The 25,715-nt window shown below is 40.6% G+C and overlaps 3 protein-coding genes across 4 annotated transcripts in view; all 3 read left to right on the plus strand.

Moving 5' to 3' along the window:
- Window positions 1-4,134: 4,134 nt before the first annotated feature.
- ptdss1a (phosphatidylserine synthase 1a) lies at window positions 4,135-11,644 on the plus strand (the record flags this gene model as incomplete). The annotated part of the gene is made up of 13 exons (XM_083894428.1): window positions 4,135-4,316; window positions 5,353-5,444; window positions 5,810-5,854; window positions 5,943-6,067; window positions 6,193-6,351; window positions 6,629-6,780; window positions 7,242-7,383; window positions 8,592-8,704; window positions 8,833-8,898; window positions 9,040-9,139; window positions 9,288-9,356; window positions 9,784-9,850; window positions 10,228-11,644. 13 exons carry the CDS (start codon window positions 4,135-4,137, stop codon window positions 10,320-10,322), a joined length of 1,407 nt encoding a protein of 468 aa, XP_083750554.1. The 3' UTR covers window positions 10,323-11,644.
- Window positions 11,645-12,999: 1,355 nt separating this feature from the next.
- On the plus strand, window positions 13,000-15,008 carry LOC310931771 (E3 ubiquitin-protein ligase NHLRC1-like). Its single transcript, XM_083895000.1, has one exon. The coding sequence runs from the start codon at window positions 13,062-13,064 to the stop codon at window positions 14,295-14,297; it is 1,236 nt and encodes a 411-aa protein (XP_083751126.1). The 5' UTR covers window positions 13,000-13,061; the 3' UTR covers window positions 14,298-15,008.
- A 1,087-nt stretch (window positions 15,009-16,095) lies between these two features.
- The window catches only part of kif13a (kinesin family member 13A), a 45,026-nt gene continuing 35,406 nt past the window's right edge, over window positions 16,096-25,715 (plus strand). For both annotated transcript variants that reach the window (XM_083890987.1, XM_083890988.1), the window contains exons 1-2: window positions 16,096-16,402; window positions 16,605-16,695. In XM_083890987.1, the coding sequence (XP_083747113.1) occupies window positions 16,348-16,402; window positions 16,605-16,695 (146 nt within the window). In that variant the 5' untranslated portion in view covers window positions 16,096-16,347. The remainder of the gene's footprint in view (window positions 16,403-16,604; window positions 16,696-25,715) is intronic.

Consider the following 25,715-nt stretch of genomic DNA (forward strand, 5'->3'; position numbering starts at 1 on the left):
TTCTTTTGGTCGATGGCTGCATTTGCTATCGCCATGATCAACTTTCACTATTTACCTTACAGCATTAAACATGTCAAAGTAAGGCAAACACCATGATCTGCCACTAAGAAACTAATTCTTCCCTAGAAAAGCAAATACATATTTACTTATTATTATTATTCTATTCTCCACTTGTCCATAGATGCTTCAGGGTTGCATTGGATTGAGCATGAGTCTCCTGATTGTTGAAAACATTGCAGCCCTGTTTTTGATCTACTGGCTGAGTAAAGCTGTGTGCAGACAACACTTCAACACCCTGGTAAGTCATTTTCTTCACATAAACGAATATTAAAAGAATGTACGATATGTAAGAAAAATACAAAAAAAATAGTTGTTCTTCTTCTGCAGCCCATTGTACAGCTGAAACTGGTAGACTGAAGCAAAACGCTTGCTGGAGATCAACACGTCAAGACCCAACCTGATATTTTAACTTCACTTCCTGATCATATTTAAAAAAAATATATATATTTTTTTTTAATTCAGCAGCATATTCTGTATACTTTTGTTTTGTACAATTTCATTTTATATTAACACCACCACATACGTGATCTCTTTATATTGATATTTGAATGCTACAGTTCCATCTCTCTCTTTATATATACATATACTGTATAAGTATCGCCTTGCTTGATTTCATGCCTGTATAACGTTTATGAGTTAAGAAGAACCTTGTTCTCTCATGATTATTTTATTACATTAAAAATCGCAAAATATATGGATGTCTTTGTATCTCTGTTTTCTGCATCAGAGGATGTTTTTGGATTGTTCCCCCTTGTTGAAAGAAAATAATAGTAAAAGAAAAATGTGATACAACACAAAAAGACGTGCAACGTGTGTAAAAATATTAGTGACTTTATATTTGAAATGGAAATAAGAAAACAGTATTTACAGTGGTGTATTTCACCTAATTAAATAAACTACACAAGTGAGAGACAGATTGAAAAAACAAAATAAATGTTAAAAAATGTCCTATTACTATAAATATTTAGATTAAACTAACACACACACACACACACACACACACACACACACACACACACACACACACACACACACACACACACACACACACACACACATCCATCAAAATACAACACACAATATAACTTATGCCAAAGAAACAGTTCTTGTTGCTTTGAGAAACATGATGGTGACCCACTGACCCCTACTGCTGTGAAAAGAGGATGGTGTCGTCCTCAGTTACATGTAAGAGCCATTAGTGGCCACAGGAGGGAGACAAACACAAGAAGTCAAGTAAAGGCATCTGTAGCTGTAAAGCAGGGGTGTCTAACATATCGCCCGGGGGCCAGAACTGGCCCGCCAGAGGGTCCAATCCGGCCCACAGGATGAATTTGTGAAAATTTCAATGTCAAATACAATATGTTTCACTTCCAGATACCTGTGACTAAATGTTTGCACCTTTTTAGCTTCAGTGTTATATGTACATTGTAAATTTAGGCATAATATTGTTGAAATTGCACGTATATTTCTCAAGAAATGTCATGTTTTGTAAAAAGATACTTCACAAAATTCTTCATAAAGTTCTTATTGTTCATTGGTGGTTATTATGCTATTATTTTACTGGTCCGGCCCACTTGAGATCAAATATGTGCTGTATGTGGCCCCTGAACAAAAATGAGATTGACACCCCTGCCCTAAAGGAACCATGTCCATATAAGACTGTCCGGTGTTCACATTCAGCTCCAAATAATGTTAACAAAAGAGAGTTTATTTCTGGGTTTAAATATGAACTCATGCAAAAGTCTTTGGTGGTCGAATTGAAATATAATAATGATGACCCAAATATGTGATATGGACCAAAACAATCAAATAAAACCATATACATTTTAAAGAGAAAGGGTCAAGAATACTATTGAAAGGATGTGAGAAAGGTCAAGTCCTAACACGCTCAGAAACTTCAACATTTTACATGGCCAGAGGCGATTCTAGAGTCTTTTGGGGCCTGATGCAAACATTCACAGGGGGCCCCTCCAACCAGCGTTCATCACCCTTATTATAATAAATAATCTGACACTAACATCTTGACACAACAAATTAGTATCTTTTCAAAGACTTTCCTGACAGAAGTTTGTTTTTAAGTTTTATTTTTATTTTTTTTATAGTTTAATAGTTGTATTTGCAGTTACACATTATACACTGACAGGGACATGTGCATCCTACAAGGCTGTAGACCATTATATAAAATAAATGGATGAAAATAATAATGATAATAATTAAATAATAAACAAATGAATAAATAAAGTACAAGGCACTTATTCATATCAGAGACTTCACAAAAACAAATTGCAACTTTTTAATACTTTTACTTCTAAAACATAACATTTTAGAATAGCAAATGACTTTTGATATACTTAAGTACATGAGTATTGTTATAAAAGTGACTTATAAAATACATTTCTGGTAACATACTTGTACTTTTACTCAAATATCCCTTTTATACAACACTACCCTATGTGAGAGATGAATAAAGCTACAGGACAAGGAGAACTTTGAACTGTGATGACAAAGGATGACATTGAACTTCAAAGTGTGATAAAGTATTTTAAAAACTGACTCATCTTCCCACAGTCTTCATTTCTCAACCACAATACACCTCTACGTGTACAGCCTGCTGTAAATGACTATGGCTTTGACTTAGATCTAACAAAACTTTGATCTTTCTTTGAAACATTTGGCCATGTTCAATTCTACAGCAGATATTTACCTTGAATTAATGCAGCAACATTACTTATGTAAAATTAAAGTAAAACTTCAACAACAACAACCTTTTCTTCTTCTGTTAGTTATTTGAAAAACTAAAAAACCACTTGGACGGACGTCGTTTTCTTGACTTTATGTTGTGATGTAAGTGACTGTGATGTTGTGTTCTCTTAACCAGTGGTGTCAAACTGGTGGCCCGCCAATCAATTACATGTGGCCCGCGCACCAACTGCAACAGTAATAAGACATTCAGTTGTAATTATTGCTTTATTATTACACTCGACATTAAATTACATATATTAAAAATGTTTTATGTATGTTTTTATTGTGAAGTATACATCATTTTATATGAAACAGTTTTTTCCCCACTTTTTTTCTCGAGGCCGCCCCCCTCTTGACCAGACGAGATGATCATTGGCCCCCTGGTCATTTGACTTTGACACCCCTGTCTTAAACAGTCATATGTACAGTGCTAAACATGTACTTTTTTTTTCTCTTTTTTTTTTATAGAAAAAATATATTTTAGAAATGTAAAAAAAACAAAAAACTTGATATTTATTTGGCAATTAAACTGAATTTTTTTATTCCCAAATGTGAGCTGTCTCACTGGGCATAACATTCCACAATTAAAGGTGCCATATGTAAGAATGTGGCCAAAAACAGTTACTACATTCAAATTCAAAATACCGAGGTCTTTTAGGTTTCGTTTTCTGACGTAACTGGCAACCCGTGGTCGCTCGGCAGCTGAGACTCTACTGACTGCAATGATTGGTAGACGGCGGTAGGTGGCGCCACATGCCAAAACATGATTTCAAAACATAAACATGATTTGCAGTCTGCAAGATATATTTTTTAATGCAAATATTTTGTCTGTACTGTTGTTAACAACAGGTGATATTATATGAACATTATTCCTGAGTCTCTGTGACATATTAGAAGAATTTTATGGCCAGTTTCTTTAGATTTATCACATAATGCACCTTTAAAAGAACATTTTAGTTATTTTTTAATGTTATTAATTTCTTATTATAACAATAATAGTGTTAATTGAGGGCAGCTGTGGTTTTGGGTGCTGGTCTAATATATTTGTTTTGTTTATGCAGCATAAATGAGATAACGTTTCCTGTGTCATGTGTGAACAGGACGCGTGCACGCGCAGGGTGACAGTTGGTGTCAGAGGGCGCAGTACACCTACGGCTCTGCTCAGCTGGATGTCATATTTACACCATTTACACACGGCGTGTGTGTATTCACACACTGCTTCCTGTGTGTGTAACGGTGTATAGCGGTGTATAGCAGTGTCCTAGTGTATTGCTGCTAGTCACTGCTGGCTAAACGCCGCCTTCTCCTCCTCCCACCGCCGCTGCTGCTGCAATGGCGTCCGCGTACAGCGGATCCCACACCTTGAGCAAGGATGATGTGAACTACAGGATGCATTTCCGCATGATAAACGAGCAGCAGGTGGAAGATATCACCTTAGACTTCTTCTACAAGCCACACACGATCACGCTGCTGACATGCACGGTGCTCAGCCTCATGTACTTCGCCTTCGCTAGGTAAGTGGCTCACAGCTAACTGTTAGCTCCGCGGGCGGGTGGGTGGGGGGTTAGCTTGATTAGCATCCGGCAGCTAGCAGCAGTATGTGTTAGTGATGCTCTGACTCTTGACTGGCTTTTCTCACGCGGTGTGACTTAACATCTGCGTGTAGACACTCGCGTCACTTTCCCGGTCGTTGCTATTGACAATTTATTGTCATTAATCGCTGATTTAAGCGGATGAATCAGAATGTTTTTGTTGTATTTGTCAGTCCAGTGTTGACAACTGTTTGCTGTCAGAAGCTTCACCCACCCCCCATCTCTGTTGTGCATCACAATTAATTTATTGTTGAAGAGACAAAAGAACAACCGAACAGACGTAAAAACACTATATATATATAATGTATATCAAAATAGGGCTGAACAACTCATTACTAGTCATGTCTCAGATTTTCTGTTTTTGATCATCCAAACCAGGGATGGGACGATACCATTTTTAATACCATATTGACTGATACTGATTCCCATTCTTAGTTCAAATAAGATGGAGCATTACTTTGCAAGCTGCCATTAAAAAAAAATACTAATTTGTATTTTAATGCAAGATTGTAGCTTGAAACAAATTCCTAAATGCAAATATTGCAGCCTTTGAAAAAAAATCCTAATTGCTTTGTTTCAATTTCAAAACAATCAATTATTCATCTATGTTTTTGTTGTTTGTTTCAAAAAGTTTTCTGTTGCACCATTTGCCTTTATGGCCCTGAAACACCACATGTATAGTAAGACGATTTAAGAAAATACACCGTAAACATAGGCTTTGTCTCTGTCATTTTGCTCAAAACACAGTATTTTAAAACATCCCTTTTCTGTAAATTAAATGTAACCATATAATTTGCTAGGAAATGGGACATAAAGTCATACATTTTTTCCTGTAAATCTAATGTAATGTCATTGCATCACTACAGCCCTGGAGGGGGACGTTACGGTTTACTAATAAATTGGTTTGTCATGTAAACTTCAGTATGTGAGCATATTTCTGTGTCTTGTCTTTCTGCAGAGATGATGGAAACACTGACAGTAATATCTGGGTGGGGCTCATCCTGGTCACCTCCTTCTTCCTTATCATAAGTGTGTTGGCATTTCCCAATGGTAGGCACTAAAAAAGACAAGGAAATTATTATATTGTTTTGTCGGGGGCTTTTGGTTAATCTAAAGATTCTTCACAAGCCCAATATAAGAGGAATAAAAGTAGCACAGGCTGTGTGCAAATTGCAAATAACTGCCATTTTATTTTCCAGTCCAGGTTGTATCTTTGGTTTGTTGACAAAATAATATGGGGGCTTTATATTTTGAATTTATAATCAAAATAAACTCAAATAATAATGAGTAATTTTTTTGTAATAGAAGTATAAGATAGACAAAAAGCTGCTTTGTTAGAGTCTCTTATGTGTAACCTATGTTGAACTGTACTTTTGGTTATACAAGATCTTCAACACTGTGTTCTTTGTTGTTAGGGCCATTCACCAGACCACATCCAGCGATATGGAGAATAGTTTTTGGTGAGTGTTTGAGTCTGTGAGTGCAGGACTGTGTCTGTTAATGTGACCTTAAATAACTCTTTATGCTTATGCCCTGTTGGTGCTAAAGGTCTGAGTGTCCTCTACTTCCTGTTCCTGGTTTTCATCATCTTCCTCAACTGGCATCAGGTGAAGCAGCTCATGTATTGGTTGGACCCAAACCTGCGCTATGCCAAGAGAGAAGCAGACGTAATGGTGGGTGGGTTTTTTTTTCTTTTTTTGGCTTACTGACAAAATAATTTTTGATTTACACTGCACTAGTTGGAGATTGTCAGTCACGGTAAATGAGGCTGTGTGTGTGTGTGTGCTGCTCTCTGCAGGAGTATGCTGTGAACTGCCATGTGATCACATGGGAGCGAATCCTGAGCCATTTCGACATATTTGCATTCAGTCATTTCTGGGGCTGGGGAATGAAGGCCCTGCTCATCAGAAGCTATGGGCTGTGCTGGACCATTAGTATTACCTGGGAGCTCACTGAGGTACAGGGACACACACACACACACACACACACACACACACACACACACACACACACACACACACACACACACACACACACCACACACTTTGTCTGTCTCTGTCTTTTTGCCTTAGCACTGCGAACAATACATTTAAGTCACCAAAGCTGGTGTAAGTGGATTATGTGGTGGAATTCGGGTGTTTGCCGTTTTGTACAACCAATAGTTTATTTCTGAGGCTCAACAGTTTACAGTTTCTTTTGGACACTCATTGCCGTACTTTCCTCTGTTTATGTAGCTCTTTTTCATGCATCTGCTGCCTAACTTTGCTGAGTGCTGGTGGGACCAGGTGATTCTGGACATTCTGCTCTGTAATGGAGGAGGCATCTGGCTTGGCATGACTGTGTGTCGCTTTTTGGAGATGAGGACCTACCACTGGGCCAGTATTAAGTATGACTCTGTACATTAAATACAACAGCGTTAAGATTCTTATCTGGTTTTGAATTCAATCACTTTAAACATACTCAGACAGTGTACATCAGTGAATTTGAGTTTGTTTTGCTCTGTTATACAAGTTCAGGAAGGATGAACCAGCTTTACTTTAACAAAATGCAGTTTTTTTAATGTGAAAAGTCAGATTACGTAACATTTTAGCTGATTATGTGCAATATAATATATTTAATTTGCTTTTCCATTTTTTTGTAATATCATTTATCTGTCTAGCAAATCATATGAGGTCAATCCTAAGATTAATACTGTTTTTTTGTAATATCATAATATCATCGCACCTGTTCATCAGGGATGAGTGTACTGACTGATAAAATGACATCACTTTCATCTGGAATAATACTGACTGTAAATCCATCTGCAACCCCCCCCCCCCCTCCCATCCTCTTGCATTTCCGATCCAGGGACATCCACACCACCACAGGGAAGATAAAACGCGCCGTGTTACAGTTCACTCCTGCGAGCTGGACCTATGTACGCTGGCTTGACCCGAAGTCCTCCCTGCAGCGAGTGACGGGCGTCTATCTGTTCATGATCATCTGGCAGGTGGGCTTGTGAGAAATCCTGTCACCGTCTCATGGTGATCGGGCGGCGCTGACAAGTGGCGAGATCATCCGATATGCTCTGCCTGCTTAGTTTTGACTAATCCAATTATTGAAATCTAAAACCGCGTGGATCCAATTTCACCTCGCGGATCCATATAATGAATGAGTGTCTTGCCGTCTGCACATTAGCAGCTAATCTAACACGAGCAAAAGAAGGCAGGATTACTCAAGCCAATTTATGGTAATGAGAGAACTGTGAATGGAGAATTTGAGTACGCTCCATCGCACCCCACCAGAGAGTCAGCTATGAGTGCCAAAAAGATTTTAGCCACTAGCTGCCATGGCAATGAAAGCTGTCATTTTTGTACAGTTATGAAACAATATCATCACTCTGGTTCTCTTACTCAACAAGATCCCAACTGTCTTGAGGCTTTGCAGAGTAATTACTTCGCCTAGGAGAGTGAACTGAGGAGTGACAGGACTCCTACGCTCTGATTGGTGTAGTGACAGTTGAGCTGTTCTCCAGGGTTCAGCCACGCAGGCTTCAGGCCAAATGAGTGAATGGCACAGCAGCCGTTCTTCCTCTCATTATTTTCCAGTACAGACATGAGGAACATGCACAATAATGCCCACTAATGGTGTCAGGTCGAGCGTTACTTGCACTGTAAGAAAACACTTGATTATTTGTGTCCTAACTTCCACCCAAATTATATGTAGAAGTGGTTTCAAACGCTTCTCAAACAATGCATTTGTCATAAATGCAGTGTAACATTAGTTTACTTGAAACATACGGACATTAAAACATAATTGTCAACACCGTCTCCTTTCACTTTCAGGCTGAGTTGCTTGACCTTTTATTGCTTCTGCTAATAATTTAGTATGGTTGCCAGGTGTCCTAACGTACAGCACAGGTGTAACCATAATAATGCTGCATTCCTTTTAAAGTGGGCTGGTTTTAGGGCACAGCAGTCTGGCTCGACCTCCTGGCTCATAGAAATGGAACATAACACACATGTTTCTCCCTCTATGACATCAGCATGTCTGTTTTGAAGGAGATGTACTGTGTGTTCCCTAATACATAATCTAATTATTTACCAAAAATAACACCTACAAATATTTGGCAGTTTCGTGTATCCAGACTAAAAACGGTACTTGAAGCCATCTAACGTTGAAAACATCATCATTTGGTTGTGTTTTCTTTATCCACAGCTGACCGAGTTGAACACGTTCTTCCTCAAGCACATATTTGTCTTTCCTGCCAGCCACGCTCTGAGCTGGTGTCGAATCTTGTTTGTTGGGATCATCACGGCTCCAACAGTGAGGTAAAAATAAAACACAGATTTTGTTGTCAACTGTAAGTTTTAGTTCCTTGTTTTGACTGTTGACAAAACTGTTGGTCAGCAGAAAACAGCAGTTGTTTTAACCGTTGCACTGTTTGTTTTCGCTGTAGACAGTATTATGCATACCTAACAGACACGCAGTGCAAGAGAGTTGGGACCCAGTGTTGGGTGTTTGGGTAAGTGAAACATATTTTAAATGATTTAAAACCTAAACACAGTAAATACTTCACTGCATATTTCTGTGTGAACTGTAGTATACCTGAACGTTAACTGCATATAGGTCAGAGGTTTTGGTTATATGTGTTTTTCTTTCACAGGGCAATTGCATTTCTGGAGGCCTTGGCCTGTATTAAGTTTGGACAGGATTTGTTCTCAAAAACACAGATTCTCTATGTGATCCTCTGGCTTCTGTGCGTGGTAAGATCACAGTGCAGTTTTTATTCCATTGTGTTCTGCAGTTATGCGTATGATATCATGTACAGCAACATTTAACTTAATCAATTAATGTGCACTTACACCACATGTGTTTATCCATTAATCATTTTATGTGTTTATTTGTTTTAAGGCGTTCATTACATTCCTTTGCCTATATGTAATGCAGTGGTATGCGGAAAATTATGGTCCAACGGAAAAGGTATGTAATCCTTTTAAATATGAATGTCTTCGTTGTCTTTGACCTTGTAAAGTCTGCTAATCCTTTGTGAAAGAATAGTAATCCATTTTCAAAAGTATGTTAACCTTTCATGTCTTTGGAAACATTTTTAAGGTACTTGTTGGTTCTTGTGTTTGCATAATTCATAAAATAAGCAGTTATCTCACTGTGCTCGAATCTGTATTTTTGCCTGAGGAGATAATGCCTCCATTTCAACCTTGTGCTTCAGGCCAAAAACAAACGGTAACATTACTCTGCATTCACTTCAAATACAGCGTCAGGGCCAATGCGAGCTGTGGAACTCGCTGGTTCTCTCGTGAGGAAACTCAGAGAATATGAAGTTCACAGTGTCATTCCTGTCCAATTTATTGTTGAGTGTGTCATGTGTCTGAACCTCCTCTCCTCTCAGAGCCTCTCAGAATGGGAGGACAGCAATTACTCGGAATCTCCTGATCATGTGTCACAAGCATATAAAGGTACAGTGACTTCACTGTCATTTATCAGTCATCAATTTTTCCAACTTAAACTTTGAAATTACCTCTAGTATTTTAAAGTAGTGTTTTCATTCTATAAACTGTATGTGAAAATAGGGGTAGGAGTCCAGTATGAAAAGTGAAGTTAATTGCACTGGTTGCAAAAATAACTTGAATGGAAGTCTATGGGAAAATGAGCTTACTTGATTTATAATGTTTTAAGTCTGATGTCATTTTTAGAGGAAAACTAACACTTCATAAGTCCATTCACGGTATATGCATATATTGACTTATCTTTCAACTATGCCCATTTCATATACAGTCTGTTTTTTTTTGTTGATGTTTCTCAACATCATGAGTAAATGATGGTCATGTTACAGGAGAGAGTGTGATGGATGAAGATAGCCCTATACCCAGACGGAGAGGGAAGGACTCAAGAAAGACCAAATCCTTCAACGGCCTGGACGGCCAGTAGGGTACAAAGCCAGAGGGTGGTGGGTGACTCCACAACTCACCCTTAAAAAAAACCCATGTGAAGTAAGGATCACAGGTTGAAGTGGGCTTTTAAGATACTACCACTTCCTGGTGTAACTGAAGTCTAGAAAGCCCCTGCCTGTAGTAGAGGGAGTGGAGACAGTCCTCCTGAGTGAATAAACAGGTCCATGCAGTGTTATTAGGAGTGATGTGAGGGTTGGACTACAGAGATGCTCACTCATCTTTGTGCTGTTGTCCTAAAAGCTCCTGAACCACTGATCACTGGTTTGTGTGTTTGTGTGACGACAGAGAGAAATAGTGGAGTGTGTGTGTGAGAGTGACTGAGTGAGTGAGTGAGTGAGTGAGAAAACAAGTGACCATAAATACAGCCAATTGTAGATGTGACTGCATGATCATTGTAGCTGATAAACTATAATTTCCAAACATTTATCCTACAATATATCACCTACCTACAGTTTATCATTGATGGTTGATGTACATGTGACTGGTTTACACCAGCCTTAACTCTAGTGTGTCGGTTCTGAATATTTCAATGTTAAAAGCCATGATGTGGAGTTGATCACGCTAATTGGAGCCACTATGTTAATAGCACAGAAAGGCTCATGTCTTTTAATCAGTACCTGTCGTAGTTTTTGTGTGTACATTGTAGACGTTAGCGCTTGTTTTGTGTGTTTTTTTTTTTTAAATCTTGAATGTGGTCAGAATTTCAAGTTTTTCCGCTCAACGGGGATCATCAACAGAGTTTTTGTTTGGCCCAAAGCAAAAGCACACGGTTTAAGCACTTTTCAGAATGTTCTCTCTGTACTGTTTGATATATTGTGAGTCATCATTACCTTGCGTGATTTTACTCTCTCTGTCCATCTGTGGCTGCTATTTTTCTTTTTCACTGTAATAATGATAATGGTGGGCGATTAAATTCCTGCATGTGTTCTCTGGCTCCTGCTGCAGTGTGCAGGTGGTTTTGTTTTAATGCTGATCTTCTTGTCGGTGCATATTTTTTCATTTCCATAGCCGTGTCAAATCAAATCAATTGTTTTGGTAGGAAAATGTTAAGAGTAGTTGCCTGAACTTTGTATTACACCACACTCAAGAATGCCAGTATTGTCATTTGTATCTCTTTCTCTGTAACTCACCCCCTGTGCCTGTTTTAGTGGTCTTTTTTTTGTATTCTTTTCTCGGTTTGAATTAAGACTAAACTTTTGGGTTTGATTCTTCTGTCTCTTATTTTAGCATTTCTCTACAGATAAACTGACCCCTCATAATTCTTGACAATCCAGACACTGACCTCTGTGGAATGGACCACGTTACATTAGACTATGAATGGTACATTGTCTCTGATGATGTCATTTGCCAAACACAGTCCAGCAGAAAATGACTTGTGCTATTCTTTTTTTTTCACTGTGATATATTAAGACATATTAAACGGTTTTGCATCTCCTGTTTAACTCATGTGAGTTATTCCAGAAAACGTCTGGGGTGTCACAAACAGAGCTGCATGATAATGGTTCACCTATACAATTTGTTTGTGTTTTCCATTAAAAGTCACACTTTTATTCATCAAAAGAGTTGCAAAATGAATAGAAAATAGGGCTTGATACACCTATGTACATATCCCATTAAAAGCCAGACGTGTGCAGCTAGAATAGTTGTTTACCACATTGACAATGTATCGAGTGTATTTCTGATTCGTTTAATGTTATATTCATTGACAAAAAAAGTGCTTTTCCTTCAAAAATAAGGACATTTCTAAGTGACCCCAAACTTTTGAAAGGTAGTGTATATGCCACTATAAGAAGCAAATATATTTACTAAGGGTCAATCCAATCTCCCATTGCTCCTGGTTGCAGAGAAGTGCTGCCTCCTGTGTCCAGTTTGTGTGTAAAAAGGATGTTAAATGCAGAGGTCAAATTCACTATCACTAATAGGTTTGTGCAAAAAAAAACGTGCAAAAAAAAACATTCTAAAAAAAAAAAAAGTATTTAACAAGATGGCTTGTTGTCATATTCACTCAATTTGCATCAGTGACCTTGCTTGCCCTTTGATAAGCACAGTGCCGCAGCAGACTAGTGCCAGAATGGCTGACTCAGCCTGTCTAGGATCAGATTTCACTCGGTCTGCACACCATGAAAACGCAGACAGAAATAGCCACCTCATGCCGACCTGCAACAACATGTATTTCAAGGTACAGCTAATGTTACCTTTGCTTGCATGCACGTTGTAAAATTCAGACTAACGTCGGTAGCGGAGCTGCAGCTAGAAATCAAGTCTGTTGCGAAAAAAATCACCCCCACACTGAGTTTAAAATCACAAAGTTATGTTGTGTAACACCTGTTGGAGGCACTGGCTTTGAATCCAGCCAGACATCTTTGGGTTATCTAAGAATTACAAAAAAAAAAAAAAAACATAAAAAGGAACACAGTCTGTTCAGTGTGTTCTGAGAAGAATGTGATGTTCAAAAACAAGGCAGGAGCTGCAATAATTTACCCTCAACTTGTCCACTGTCTAAATCGGATCTCCAAAGGAGGGCAGCAGAGAGCTGCAGTGCTGTACAGGAAAGCCGTGTAAGGTGTCACGTGATCTTCTGGGCCTACAGCACAGGACATGAGTGTGTAAGCTCTATTCACCCTCTGTTCATCATTCGCAGGGTTAGGGTTAGCTCAAATGATCAGGCTGCTTATTTCTTTCTGCATCAGCTGACTGTGGAAAGGACATTTCAGCCATGGCCGCACAATGGCGTGGCAGCTCTGACGGTATCCTGAGAGAGATCCAGATTAACTTGCTGGAGTGTAAAGTCTGCTTCGAGAAGTTCTGCAGACAGCAGAGGGAACGCAGGCCGCAGAACCTTGCTTGCGGCCATGTGCTGTGTCTGGAATGCATCAAAGCTTTGTCCCACCCTCTCCTGAGGAAGCTGGAGTGCCCGTTCTGTCGACAGCTGTGCAGCGTTGACAGCACCTCCCACTGCCAGGTTCTTTGTGACCTCCAGGAGCTGCTGTTGTCCTGGACTCCCAAATCCTCTGCTCCTCCTCCTCCTCCTTGCAGGGCAAAACAAGGCTGTAGGTCGCCTGCAGGAGCAAGCTCATCAGGCCTGAACTTCTCTGCAGCTTTTGGCGGCTGGGGTACTCTCATCAACCCGACTGGAATAGCTGTTTTAGGGACCTCGGGTGGAATAGTGGTGGTGCATGATGGAGAGAAGAGGGTGCTGGTGTTTTGTCCACAGGGTAGACGGTTGAATAGTTTTGGACAAAGAGGACAAGCCAGTGGGGAGATCTGTTACCCAGTGGACGTGGCAGTGACACCCTGTGGTTATGTGGTGGTGACAGATGCAGGAGATAAAGCTGTGAAAGTGTTCACCTCCAGAGGACACCACGTTTTGACGGTCAAGGGTTCCTTCCAGATGCCCTGGGGTGTGGACACAGACGGCCGGGGGCACGTCCTGGTTTCAGACGTCCAGGCGGGCACGCTGTCTCAAATAAAAGTGGACTTTGCTGGTGGTCGTGTTCTGGAGCGTCGCACCGTTCTCTCTGAGCTCCAGCAGCCGAAAGCAGTGGCCTGCTGTCAGGTGACAGGGAACACCGCGGTGATGGAGCACTTCACGGAGGACACGCGGTCACCGGTGACGCAACAACACACAAGACTGAGAGTGTTTACCAAAGACTTCCAGCTCCTTTATGAGACGGACAGTTTCAGCCTAAGCCTGCAGTCCACAGTGAGGCTCAACATGTCAGGTGTGACCTTTGACCCAGCCGGAGACCTGCTGCTGGTCGACTCTACACAGGGGATGATTTGGAGTTTGAAGAGGCTGGAGAACGAGTCAATCCTGACCCCTCTAGTAGGAGACCATCTTATCCGACCCGTTGGACTGGTGTCCCTCAACAACACGCTCATCATTCTGGACAGTGGAGATCATGCAGTGAAGATGTACTTTCCTAAATCTGAGGCTGCATCTGTGATGTAGCTCCTGCATGAACTGGACTAGAGTAGTGAAATGGAAGTCAGTGACAAGAATAAGCCGAGTGTGAACAGGAAAGCTCTTGACATAAGTTATCTGTCTCATCCATTGCATTATAAAGGCGACTTAAACTTCCATGATACACACACACAAAAAAAAAACATGTGGACAAGAAATCCTTCAACTATATGCACTTTGCACAGCAGCCATTTTGAGAGGTCACAGTGGGAAAATCAAACAAAATCTAATTAATGATAGTTGAGTTTCATTTAGCTTCCTCAGATTCAAGGTGTATGCTTGTATATGCTATGACTTTAGTGAACCGGACATTTGATCATTTTAAATTCTTCAATAGTTATATCAAGAAATGTATTTGTTTGTTAAACAAAAGTGTTTTACTGTCAGTCTCTTAAATCTTAGGGCAGTTGGTTTAAAGTTGTGAGAGAATTCCGAGGTCATCTATTAAAAACAATTGCAATACTTTCATGTTCAGCCTCAAACTTTCATCATTGAGTAAAACTATTTTACTAAGTAAAGGTTACTGTGAATACAGTAAATACTATATATCCTGCTTGTGGTTACGTACAAACATGTCAAACTAATTATTATTAGTATTATTATTATTGTTTTCTTGCCTTATTCTGAATACTTTCACCTTTTAAGACAAATAAAGGAAAACAAGAACAAGGCCATAAGGTTGTGAGGTCATAGCCCTGTAATATGGTGTTATACAAGTGGAAATTCCTTCAGTTTAATGGGCCACATGGGAAGAGACGGGGAACTACTGCAAAATAGACATAGTTAGCACTGAGGATTCACTTAATGAGTGCTTACATTCTCTTATCTGCACTCAGCGTAAACCTCTCTCAAAATGTCAGTGTTTAATGGTATTTTTTATGGGTATTATTAATCTGATGTCAGGTTTTGTTTATGAAATATGCAGTGTGTGTGTGTGTGTGTGTGTGTGTTTCATAAAATACTAATAATATACCCTCTTTTTTGCATTCTTACCTATAAATCATCATGACTTTTTTGTCTTTCCCTTTTGTCTGGTACATACTGGTACATACATAGCCGGCCTACAATTACAGCTGTACTAGTATTTGCCAAAAAGGGACGCAAAGTGTCACACAGTGCCAGAAATAGACGAAGCTATGGTTTTATTGGCTTTTTAAAGGTGCCATATGTAAGAATGTGGCCAAAATTGGTTACTACATTAAAATTTTAAAAAGTGGTCTTTTAGGTTTAGTTTTCTGACGTAACTGGCAACCCGTGGTTGCTATGCAGCTGACACTCTACTGACTGCAATGATAGGTAGACGGCGGTAGGTGGCGCCACATGCAAAAAACATGATTTCAAAACATAAACATGATTTGCAGTCTGCAAAAGTTTTTTTTTAATGCAAATATTTTGACTGTACTGTTGTTGTTGGTGGTGAGTTCAGTTTTTTATATGAATATTATTCCTAAGCCTCTGTGACATATTAGGAGGATTTTATGACCAGTTGCTTTAGATTTATTACATAATGCACCTTTAATAATTCATTCATTATTTATGGGTTAATGGGCCGCAGGGCCGGTCCAAAGTGCTTGAAGGGCCTGATCTGGCCCCCGGGCCTTAAGTTGAACAGCCTTGGTATATGATGGAATAATTATGTTTTGAAAATAAATAAATATGTCTGCTCTCTCTCTCCTCCCTCCCTCCCTGTGTGTGTGTCTGTCTGTGCGCGTGCGTGTGTGTGTGTGTGTGCGTGCAGCAGTGAGGGAGCGAGGATCGCAGTCGTGCTCCCAGTGGAAGATGGCGGTGGAGATGCTGCCTGTTCCTGGAGCAGGACACTGGTTCTGTACAAGAAGAAAAGCCCGAGTGGATATACAGCGACGCGGACATGTAGCGCTCTTATCTCCTCGAAGTCTGGACTATTTTGTTTGAACAGAGTCTTTTTATTTTAACCCCGGCAGAAAACCCCGTGGTTGTTGTGGCCGCGGCTTTCACTGTGTTTCACTGAGAGCTTCGGGCGCATAGACAGACGGGGGTGGCAGTGGAAAAGTGGCCGAAAATGTCGGATACAAAGGTAAAAGTTGCGGTGAGAGTTCGGCCCATGAACCGCAGAGGTAAGTCTGACAACATTATGGTTCGTAACCTTCGTTCATAAAGTTGCTTTTTCGCCATTGCTGCTCCTCAGACTTCAGTGTGGTTATACGAAGCTGGGGTTTTTTTTGTTGTTTTTTTTTTTGTTTTTTTTCCTTTAAACTTTTCACACCCCCGCTCTCTGTCTGCTTCACTTCATCCAACAAAAAACTTCTCTTCTCGCAGAAATTGAACTGAACACAAAATGTGTCGTGGACATGGAGGACAACCAGACTGTCCTGCACCCTCCACCCTCAAACACAAAAGGAGAGAACAGGTAAACAAAGCTGAAATCATGCCAACACTTTTGTTTTTTATTATAGACACTTACACTTACAGCAACATTCAATGTTAGCACAGAACTATTTATGTATTGATACCATCCTCCTGGTTACCTGTACGGCTCAGATGTACAGAAAACACATGTTTTTCCACATGTATCGGTGACTTTAATTTCAAGCCAAACAGTTCCTCTATGTTAAATAAATGCACTGGGTGAAAATGAACCCTGCACACGTTGCTGCTGTTACTGCTGCTGAGGACAGGACTGTCTGTCACCTGCTTGCAACTTGATATTTTGTTATGTAATTCATGTGGACGTTCCAGTATCAGGCCCGGCATAATAACGTTGACGCTCATACTCTGGGCTGCACATAACATGTAATGTTGGAGTTTGAGGGTACAAAGAGGTTGCTGAGCGTGTTAATCACATGAAGGTGGTTATCCAGACAGAACAGATTCATGCCGAGCGGAGCCTCGAGCTGTATCCCAGAAAAACCTCTGAACTAAGTTCAGTTGCGTAGCATTCACAGTGGCTGTTGTCCTGGAATGAAGTCGGAAGAAAATCATTGTCTGACGTTTCACACTCTGTCTGTCTGCAGCTAGCTGTAGTGTCTGCATGTTTGGAATATGACATGCTCTCAGGTTGCGACAAGGAGGGTTTCATGAGTCACACGCCATATGATGGCTGCATGATTGTTCAAATGTCACGTCTGTTGTAAGAGGAAAGGCAAGTCAGGCAATCTGACTAGCTGCCTAGGTCTTATTTTCCACTTGTCTGGAGAGGTCTGCGAGAGTTAAAATAAGTCTGCATGGATCCTATGTTGACAAAGAGTACACATAGACCTTATGGACTGTGCACGTTTCCTGTAGCATAACACATTCCTGTCCTGTTGGTGGCACCCACAACAAAGATGAGGTTAACCAGGGATGCTTGGTAATGTTAGAAAGTTCACTAGTATTCCCACACATGTACAACTCAGCACTAAAAGAATATCAGGACATAAAAATTAAAACAAACATGTCAGATCCAGTGTACGTGTGTAAACTGCTGAACTGATGTGGACCCTCGTTGAGTATGAACACAACACTGTGGGCATACGAGTGCATGTGGAAACGTGGAGTGCCTCTCCACTGACACAGAACGTGGAAAGTATGGCCCAGATCTTAAAATTCAGCCAGTACGTTAACATGCGCAGTTTAATCAAGCTAAGGCCATAGTCTGACTAAGACTGGCAATCGGACAACCTGCCGAGTCAGAGTGTGGAGGAGAAAATCGATTTATTGGCCATGTATGTCTGACTGAGTGTATACATGCAGGAGTAATCAGACTATGAATTGCATTATCCAGGTACATTAGTCCGACTAAGATCAGTTCGATTTTAGTCAGACTAACGAACTAAGGAAACTGAATTATTATCTAAGTCCGACTAAAATTGGATTTCCCAAGTGCTCCAGGGAACTATGGTGGCCTTGAAAGGATGTAAACACTCTCTTATCTAATTCACTCTCTCTGCTATTTTCCCCTTCTTCTACTTCTTCTTCTTCTTCACCATTGGTTTATGCATCAGGTGTATGTAGGGTCAAGATGGCGGCCTCCTTAAAGCAAGACCCTTGCATAAAATCCAAACATTTACTAACGCATAAAACAAGCATTTTTCATTATTTGAAAGCAAAATGATACACTTACATAAGCATGCTTATAGGTAGTATATTACATTTTTACCGATGAAACCTCCTACATGTTACACTCAAGGTCATCATCATCATCAAAGTCTGTTTTCTACATTTCTCTCTGGTGAACTCTTTGTTCTACTCTTGGTATCCACATGATTAGACGGCTGACCCCATTATCCTCAAATGCTCATTTAAGGGGAAAAAACACGTACATGTTTTCTCCCTTTGATTTAACAGTAAATATAGTGCACAATGCGACGACTGAAAGGCAAATACAGTGTGTTGCACCAGTGGCCTTGAGCCAGTCTGGTTAAAGTGTAACACTCTGTCTGCTATTTCATGTAACCAAGAGTCAGCATTAAACGGTATTGAGCTTACTCTCCCAGCACCACAGGTCCACATATTAACCCGCATTTAGGGCAATTATCAGAGAGAGAATTTGCCACTCAATAGCGGCTGTTCCAGGCAATTAACGGAGCCACACTCAAAGCTAACATGTGGAACAGGATATATGTAACAACGGAACAAAAAAGCTTTTGTAGGCGAGAGGTCAGAGACTGAAGAAAACAATGCTGCCACGTTGTTGTGTGAGACGCAAACACTGTATATTTTTCATTCTGCGGAATATTTTTAGATCAGATTTTTGAGATCATACCAGCAGTGCAGAGATTTCCTTCCTCAGTGACGTTGATATAAAATGGCTCATATTTTATACGTTGCCGTGCTGTTGTGTAGTAGGAGTCCAAGCATATAATTACTTGTTAGCATTTCAGTGCTGTGTGTGTTTTGGCTCTCTGTATTTAAGCTGCCATGGTTTTCTTTAACCATATAATTTTTTCTCTCTGCTGCCCGAGGAGCCACATAAGGGGGATACCCTAATCACTAAGACTTAGTCTTGTTTTGAAGACACCTGTTCCTGTTTGTTGGTAATGTGTCAGATTTGGTGGGTATTAGCATGCCAAATATGGCTGCAGGGCCAAGATCATGGGAACTGTTTGTCTCTCATGGGAACGCTCCTTGCTCACATCCCAAGGCCCAAGGTTTGTTAAGCTTCAGAATTTAAGAAGATACAGGTTTTTTACAGGTGACAGATTTGACATCTTAAGCGTCTTCCACATTAATATTGGTGGGTTTACGTGAGATTTTTGAATCCGGGTAAAACCGGCGTTTAACAGCGTTGTCATTGCCCGTGGTTGGTCTGCTCTGTGTTATACAGAGTAGGGTTTGCTCAAAACATTCATGGCTATGTTTGTGGCTGCACTCTTAGAAATAAAGGTTCCAAAAGTGTCCTTCTACAAGGGCTGAGGAACCATTTGCTTCTGAAAAACCCTTTCCCGAAGAAAGGGTTCTTGGTAACACTAATGGTTCCAGTAAGAACCATTTTGATCCAGAGAACCCTTTAAAACCCCTTTCCTGAATAAAGGGTTTTAAAAGGGTTCTTGGAGGAACCCTCCAAAAGGGTTCCAGTAACCAAAAGGTCCTATGAGGACAATGATGCTAGAATTTGCATCACGGCAAAAAGCAAACAAAACAAAACTTGGATGTTGGATTAAATGCCAAATAAACACATTATCACTGGTCAAAAAGCTGCTTAAACTTGGATTACGTTAGTTATTTGACCAGTGGGTATGGTGTATGAGTGAACGATATGTCTATTCTCTATTACTACTACTACTAATAATACTGGAATACAGGAATTAAGTTACAAAGGAGATTAACTTGGAGCCAGCAACATGTTGAATCATTACTCAGACACTGAAAACGTTCCTGGTTACTGTGTTTTGATTTAGTCAGACCACACAGCGCTGAAAACATTTAAGTCGCATAAAGAATTTGAAGAAATATAATGGATTTAGCTAATCCTCATTCTTTGTACCACTAAGCATTATAGTGACACTCGTGACCACCCGTCCTCCCCCACACCCCACCCACCCCTCACACTGTGCTTGCTCTCATATTTCCCTGAGAAATGAACAATAATCTCAGTGGTCGGCAAATGAAACGTGGATATTTGTCTTCAGGGCGACAGGTTAAGTTTCTTAAGTTTCATCTTTCATCTGCCTGTTAGGCTGGCACAAATGTCATATTTGAAACGTGAATCTGGGAAAGTAGTTTTGTTTTCATGCAGCCGTCTGCTCTCCTTAGGGCTTTAGACACAATGGGAGTGGGGGTGGAGAGGCAGAGAAATACCTGAGGCTGCTGCCTGTACAGGGGATGATGAGCCACGGAGCATCATGACAGGAAAATACCCTTTCGACACACACACAATGGGGCTATATTATATCTTTCATGCCCCGACATGTCTGTCAGTGTGCAAGAATAGAACACGGGGCCATCACGTCTCAGAAAACCTTCGTGATGCTAAATGATTTTTACATTTGTTCCCTGCTTTAAAGAACGGTGCTTATCTTTTGTCCTCCTGTCACTGTAGCTGACCACAAAAATGTAGATTTGACTAAAGATGTGTCAGTGTATGAGAGGACAGAAAAATCCCCATGTGTCTGTGACTCGGCAGTCGAGTGTTTCAAGACGATCAGTGGAAGCATTGTCCTAACCAAGCCTTAAATTTCCACTCTAATCTTGTTCTTATCGCTAATGGTTACTAAAGCTCAATTAGGTTTTTATCTTCACTTGCCTGTCTTATCTTGCTTACTTGAGTACTGTAATCTGAATGCTGTGTAGAAGAGCTACACAGTGAAGTCATCCGTCAGGAGGAGGGTGCTTCCCGTCTTTGAACTGCTGTGAGGGAATGTTCAGAGGTAGCCCAGTCCAGGTTCTTTCACGGCTTCACAACCATGAGTATTGTGCAGTGCTGCTGTTTTTGTAGTTTTTGTAGTGACATCACTATCATCAGTTTTCAGTTACTTACTATAGAGATTGGAGGAATATAGCTAATCTGTCCATTTGTTTTAACATCTGTGCAGTTTAAGACGTGTGTCATGTGACAGGCTATTGCTTGGCCCAGGCGATAACTTTCCCTGCTGGTTTGATTGGCAACCCTGCGGAGAAATAGTCGACACATAAATCCCTTTGTAAAACATTTTGGTTTTCCTTGTTATAATTTCCGAGTGTGTGACGGCAGGGATGAGAATCGGCACCTCAAAATCGGAGACCATGGTTCTCAGTAGGAAGCTGATGGATTGCCTACTCCGGATGGGGAATGGGTTTTAACTCGAAGTAAAAGAGTTTAAGTATTTATGGGTTTCGTTCACGAGTGAGAAAACAATGGAGCATGAGATTGGCCAGAGAATTTGTAGCATCGGGAATGGTATTGCGTACGAAATGTCAGCTGAGCCAAAATGCAAAGATCTCAATCTACGGGTCGATCTTCGTTCCCACCCTCATCTATGGTCATGACTGAAACAGGTTTTCTCAGAGTAGTGGCTGGGGTCTCCATTAGAGGTACACTCTTAGAAATAAGGGTTCCAAAAGGGTCCTTCTACAAGGGCTGAGGTGCTACCTAGAACCATTTGCTTCTGAAAGACCCTTTCCCGAAGAAAGTTTTTTTTTTTTAAAGGTTCTTGGTAACACTAATGGTTCCAGTAAGAACCGTTTTGATCCAGAGAACCCTTCAAAACCCCTTTCCTGAATAAAGGGTTTTAAAAGGGTTCTTGGTGGAACTTTTATAAAAAGCTTCCACCTGGAGCCAAAAAGGGTTCTCCTATGAGGACAAGCCGAAGAACCTTATATGGTTCTACTTAGCACTTTTATTTCGAAGAGTGTAGGGTAAGAAGCTCAGCCATCTCGGAGGGACTCGGAGTAGAGCCACTGCTATATGGAAAGTAGCCAGTTGAGGTGGTTTGGGCACCTGGTAAGGATGCCACCGGTGCACCTCCCTTGGGAGGTGTTTCTGGCACATCCAACAGGGAGGAGGAGACCTAGAGGTAGACCAAGGACTTGGTGTAGAGATTATATTTCCTCACAGGCCTGGAAGCGCCTGGGGATCCCCATTCAGAGTTGGACAATGTGGCCAGGGAAAGTAAAGTCTGGGGCCCCTTTTAGAGCTGCTACACCCGTGACCAGATCTCAGATAAGGGGTTGACGTTGGATGGATGGATGTTATAATTCTGTTTTATTAAAAACAAAGAATACGTTATGTGTTTACTTTAGGTTAATTGTGTGACCACTGAGCTGTTACTAGTCTTTTAAATGTTTTGCTTAGCAGCGATTGCTATTGCTCTCCCTCTCAGTGCGATAATCTCGTTATTACCCTGGTTTTAAGCCACTTTAATTTACCACAGTGAAAATACATTTATTGTGACATCTAATGGACTCCACTCACCCTTCCCTTTCTCAAGCACATTAGGAAACTACAGTGACCTTTGTATACCAGAAAATAAGTTGTTCTTATGTTTGTGTAATAAGCTTTCCATTGAAGTCGTGCAAAATGCATGGTCTAGTTTGGCTGGTTTGTTGCAAGATGGCAGCCTCCATACAGCAAGGCTCATGCCGTGAGCACAGATAAGATGCTAATTCTAAAGCTATAATAAACATTTTTGTATTTATTTTAAAGTTTGTACATTTACACAAACATATATCTCGGTGGTATATTGTATTTCTGCCAGATAATGAGCCTATTTACCGCTCAAATATGTGCACTACTTTTTTAACATTTGTTGCTTTTCCTCTTCATTCCTGTGTTGCCAGAAACCAACGCAATGTGGTCAACATGTGTCACGTTAAAGTGTTTCTGTTTGTTTATTTGTCAGCACGTATGAGAAAAAGATGTCAGACACACAAAGTGAAAATGAAGATGTTGACTGGCCAAGACGACCTCCTGCGTTGCAGACATTTTAGAGCAGCGTCACGTACACGACCGCTTGTCATCATTCTTTCCAAAGCTTCCCAAACACGCCTTTGCTAAATGACAACACTGCTTTGTCCAGTGGCTGCCCTCAGGAATGTTCTTATTGTCTTTCCATTATGGTCCCTGTGGGCCAATAATCAACCTTTCCATTTAGTAAGTTGTTGTTCTCAACGGTATTTGGACATAAAGACACACAATAAGCCAAAGTCTTTAAAACCGAGTTCAGGCATGCTACTGGGAGAAAGTGTTGTGTGTTGCTTAGGACAGGACGGTATTCCTCAAGGATTGGTCCATGTTTGTTTTGAGGGTGGGACATTGTTTACATCTCGGAGCAGAATCAGGAAAAGATGGCGTCCTTCCCTCTTTGTCAAGTCTGCGCCTCATTAATCTCAGATGTGGCGTCTCACTGTAAGTGGAGCCTATGTAAAAACAAAAATCCACACTTTTCTTCCATAGTGATTCTGGGTTCGCGTCTTTCCCGCATTCCTTTTCTGAGGCGTTATTTTAAAGGTTTGTTGCAATCTTGTGTTCATAATTAAAGAACCACTGCGTAACTTTAGTTGATTGTTGTTGTTGAAAAGCAAAACTGATCAGACCATATTGATACGAACCGTCAAACTGCTGAACGACCAGGAAGCAGGAGAATTGACTTCTGAAACTTTTGGTGAGCACTTTATTTTTAGTCGCACAGCCATCTCACTTTACTAGCTCAATGTTGCTGTTGCCTCCATCTGTCTCAACATAAAACAAATCACTTCCTGCGTGCAGCAGTGGAATGTCACCGAGATCTGAGCACTGAGAATGGTTTGAATGTGATGGACATTTTGTTAATTTGTGGAAGCTGTAAAACAAGAGTTTAACTGGTCTCTGTCAAGAAAGCCTCTGTGCAATTTATGACTTATGTGATTATTTTTGCTCTTTATGAGCATGCATCCTCTTGCTTTTGTTGTTTTTTTGTCCTTCACACGTGTCACATGTATTCAGATAGTGACGTGAAGCAGGCAGACAGGGTCAAAGGAGGTGTGTCTCGCTAGTAAATTTGTCAGTTTCCCGTGGTCCGTGGGGAGGAAAAGCCTCACAAAATTGTTCACATTGATGAACTTCACTTATTATTTGTGTCTTGTTTGCTGCCTTTGAAATCGACCACATTGAAGGAGTTGGAGCAGATGTGGCCAGTATCACTCTCTCATGTTTTAGCTCACTCACACACACACAAACACACACACAGACACACAAACTTGGCCCAGAACCCGCTGACCCAGCTTGTCACACAGTGGTGTCAGAAATGCCGGAGAGGATTAAATTAGACTTTGTCTGCATCATATGTTGTGTTGTTGTTAACATTTGTTATGGAAACTTGGAGCTCCCACACATTATATTGGTATGTGTATCATGTGTGCTGCTGATGCTGGAGCTTTTTTTTTTTTTTTTTATTAAGGCTGTTTTCAAAATCCAAAGTTTGGCGTTCATGCTGGAACTTTGACTCACGAGGTTGGTAGGTTGTCTTGCTTCCATGTTTACCACAGTTGCTTAGCAACTGCTGTTGCCAGGATGCGGAAAAGTTCTGGAGTTATGTTGATGAGCTAATGAGTGAAGTTCCCTAGCCACCCCAAATATTTTACAAGGAAGCTAATTTTAGCATTTAGAACAACAATCCACTGTTGCATTTGTTTCAAACATAGAAAGGCAAAATAATTAAAAGCGCATATAATAACTGCAACCGTTTTATCCTCCACTAGAGGGTCGCAGGGGGTGCTGTGCCTATCTCAGCTGACATATGGCGATAAGTGCGGTACACCCTGGACAGTTTGCCAGTCCATCACAGGGCCATGGTGATGACATGTATGATAATAATAATAATAATAGTAGTAGCCTCGAAACTGGATCTGGATCCTGCAACCTGCAAGATGAGGACAGAGAGAGAGAGAGAGAGAAAAGGAAGGGCACAACTAAGGAGAGAAAGAACAAGGTTTAATGACAATGAAGTCATATTCATATTCATACCCCGAGTGTGATTCCTAAGATAGATTCTGTAACCCTTTGGACGAGCCTGGCTCCTGTAGCCTGGACAAAGAACAGCTGCAACTCTTTTCTGCCAAATAAATATAATATAAACCTTTAATACTTGAAGTAAATGTAGCTTAGCCTGGAAACCAGACCCAATGGCAAGCTCATATATTTATCTGGTGATAATTCTGCTCATTTTCTAAAGTAAGGTTTCAAATGTGGACTTTTTATATTGTGTTAGTTGTACGTTTACTTTAGTGGTACTTTTTTTTTCAGTAACGGATTTGAGTATGTCTTCCACTTCTGCTCCTTTGTGTCAGGAGCTTGGCTCAGTCCAGCAGGTCTGCTACGTTCATCAGCCAGCCAACGTCCTTCAATTTGTCTTTGAAACATTTCTGAACGTCCTGCATGTAAACCTCTGAATTTAAACCACTCATGGTGTTTACTCGTGGATCTCTCGTGTTAATAAAAACCTGGTCAATGGTCGTTGACGGTAACTGGTCAGACGGGAGACGCATGCATGCATG

The sequence above is a fragment of the Microchirus variegatus genome (genome assembly GCF_963457635.1).
Source record: "Microchirus variegatus genome assembly, chromosome: 1".
NCBI classification, from domain to species: Eukaryota; Metazoa; Chordata; class Actinopteri; order Pleuronectiformes; family Soleidae; genus Microchirus; species Microchirus variegatus.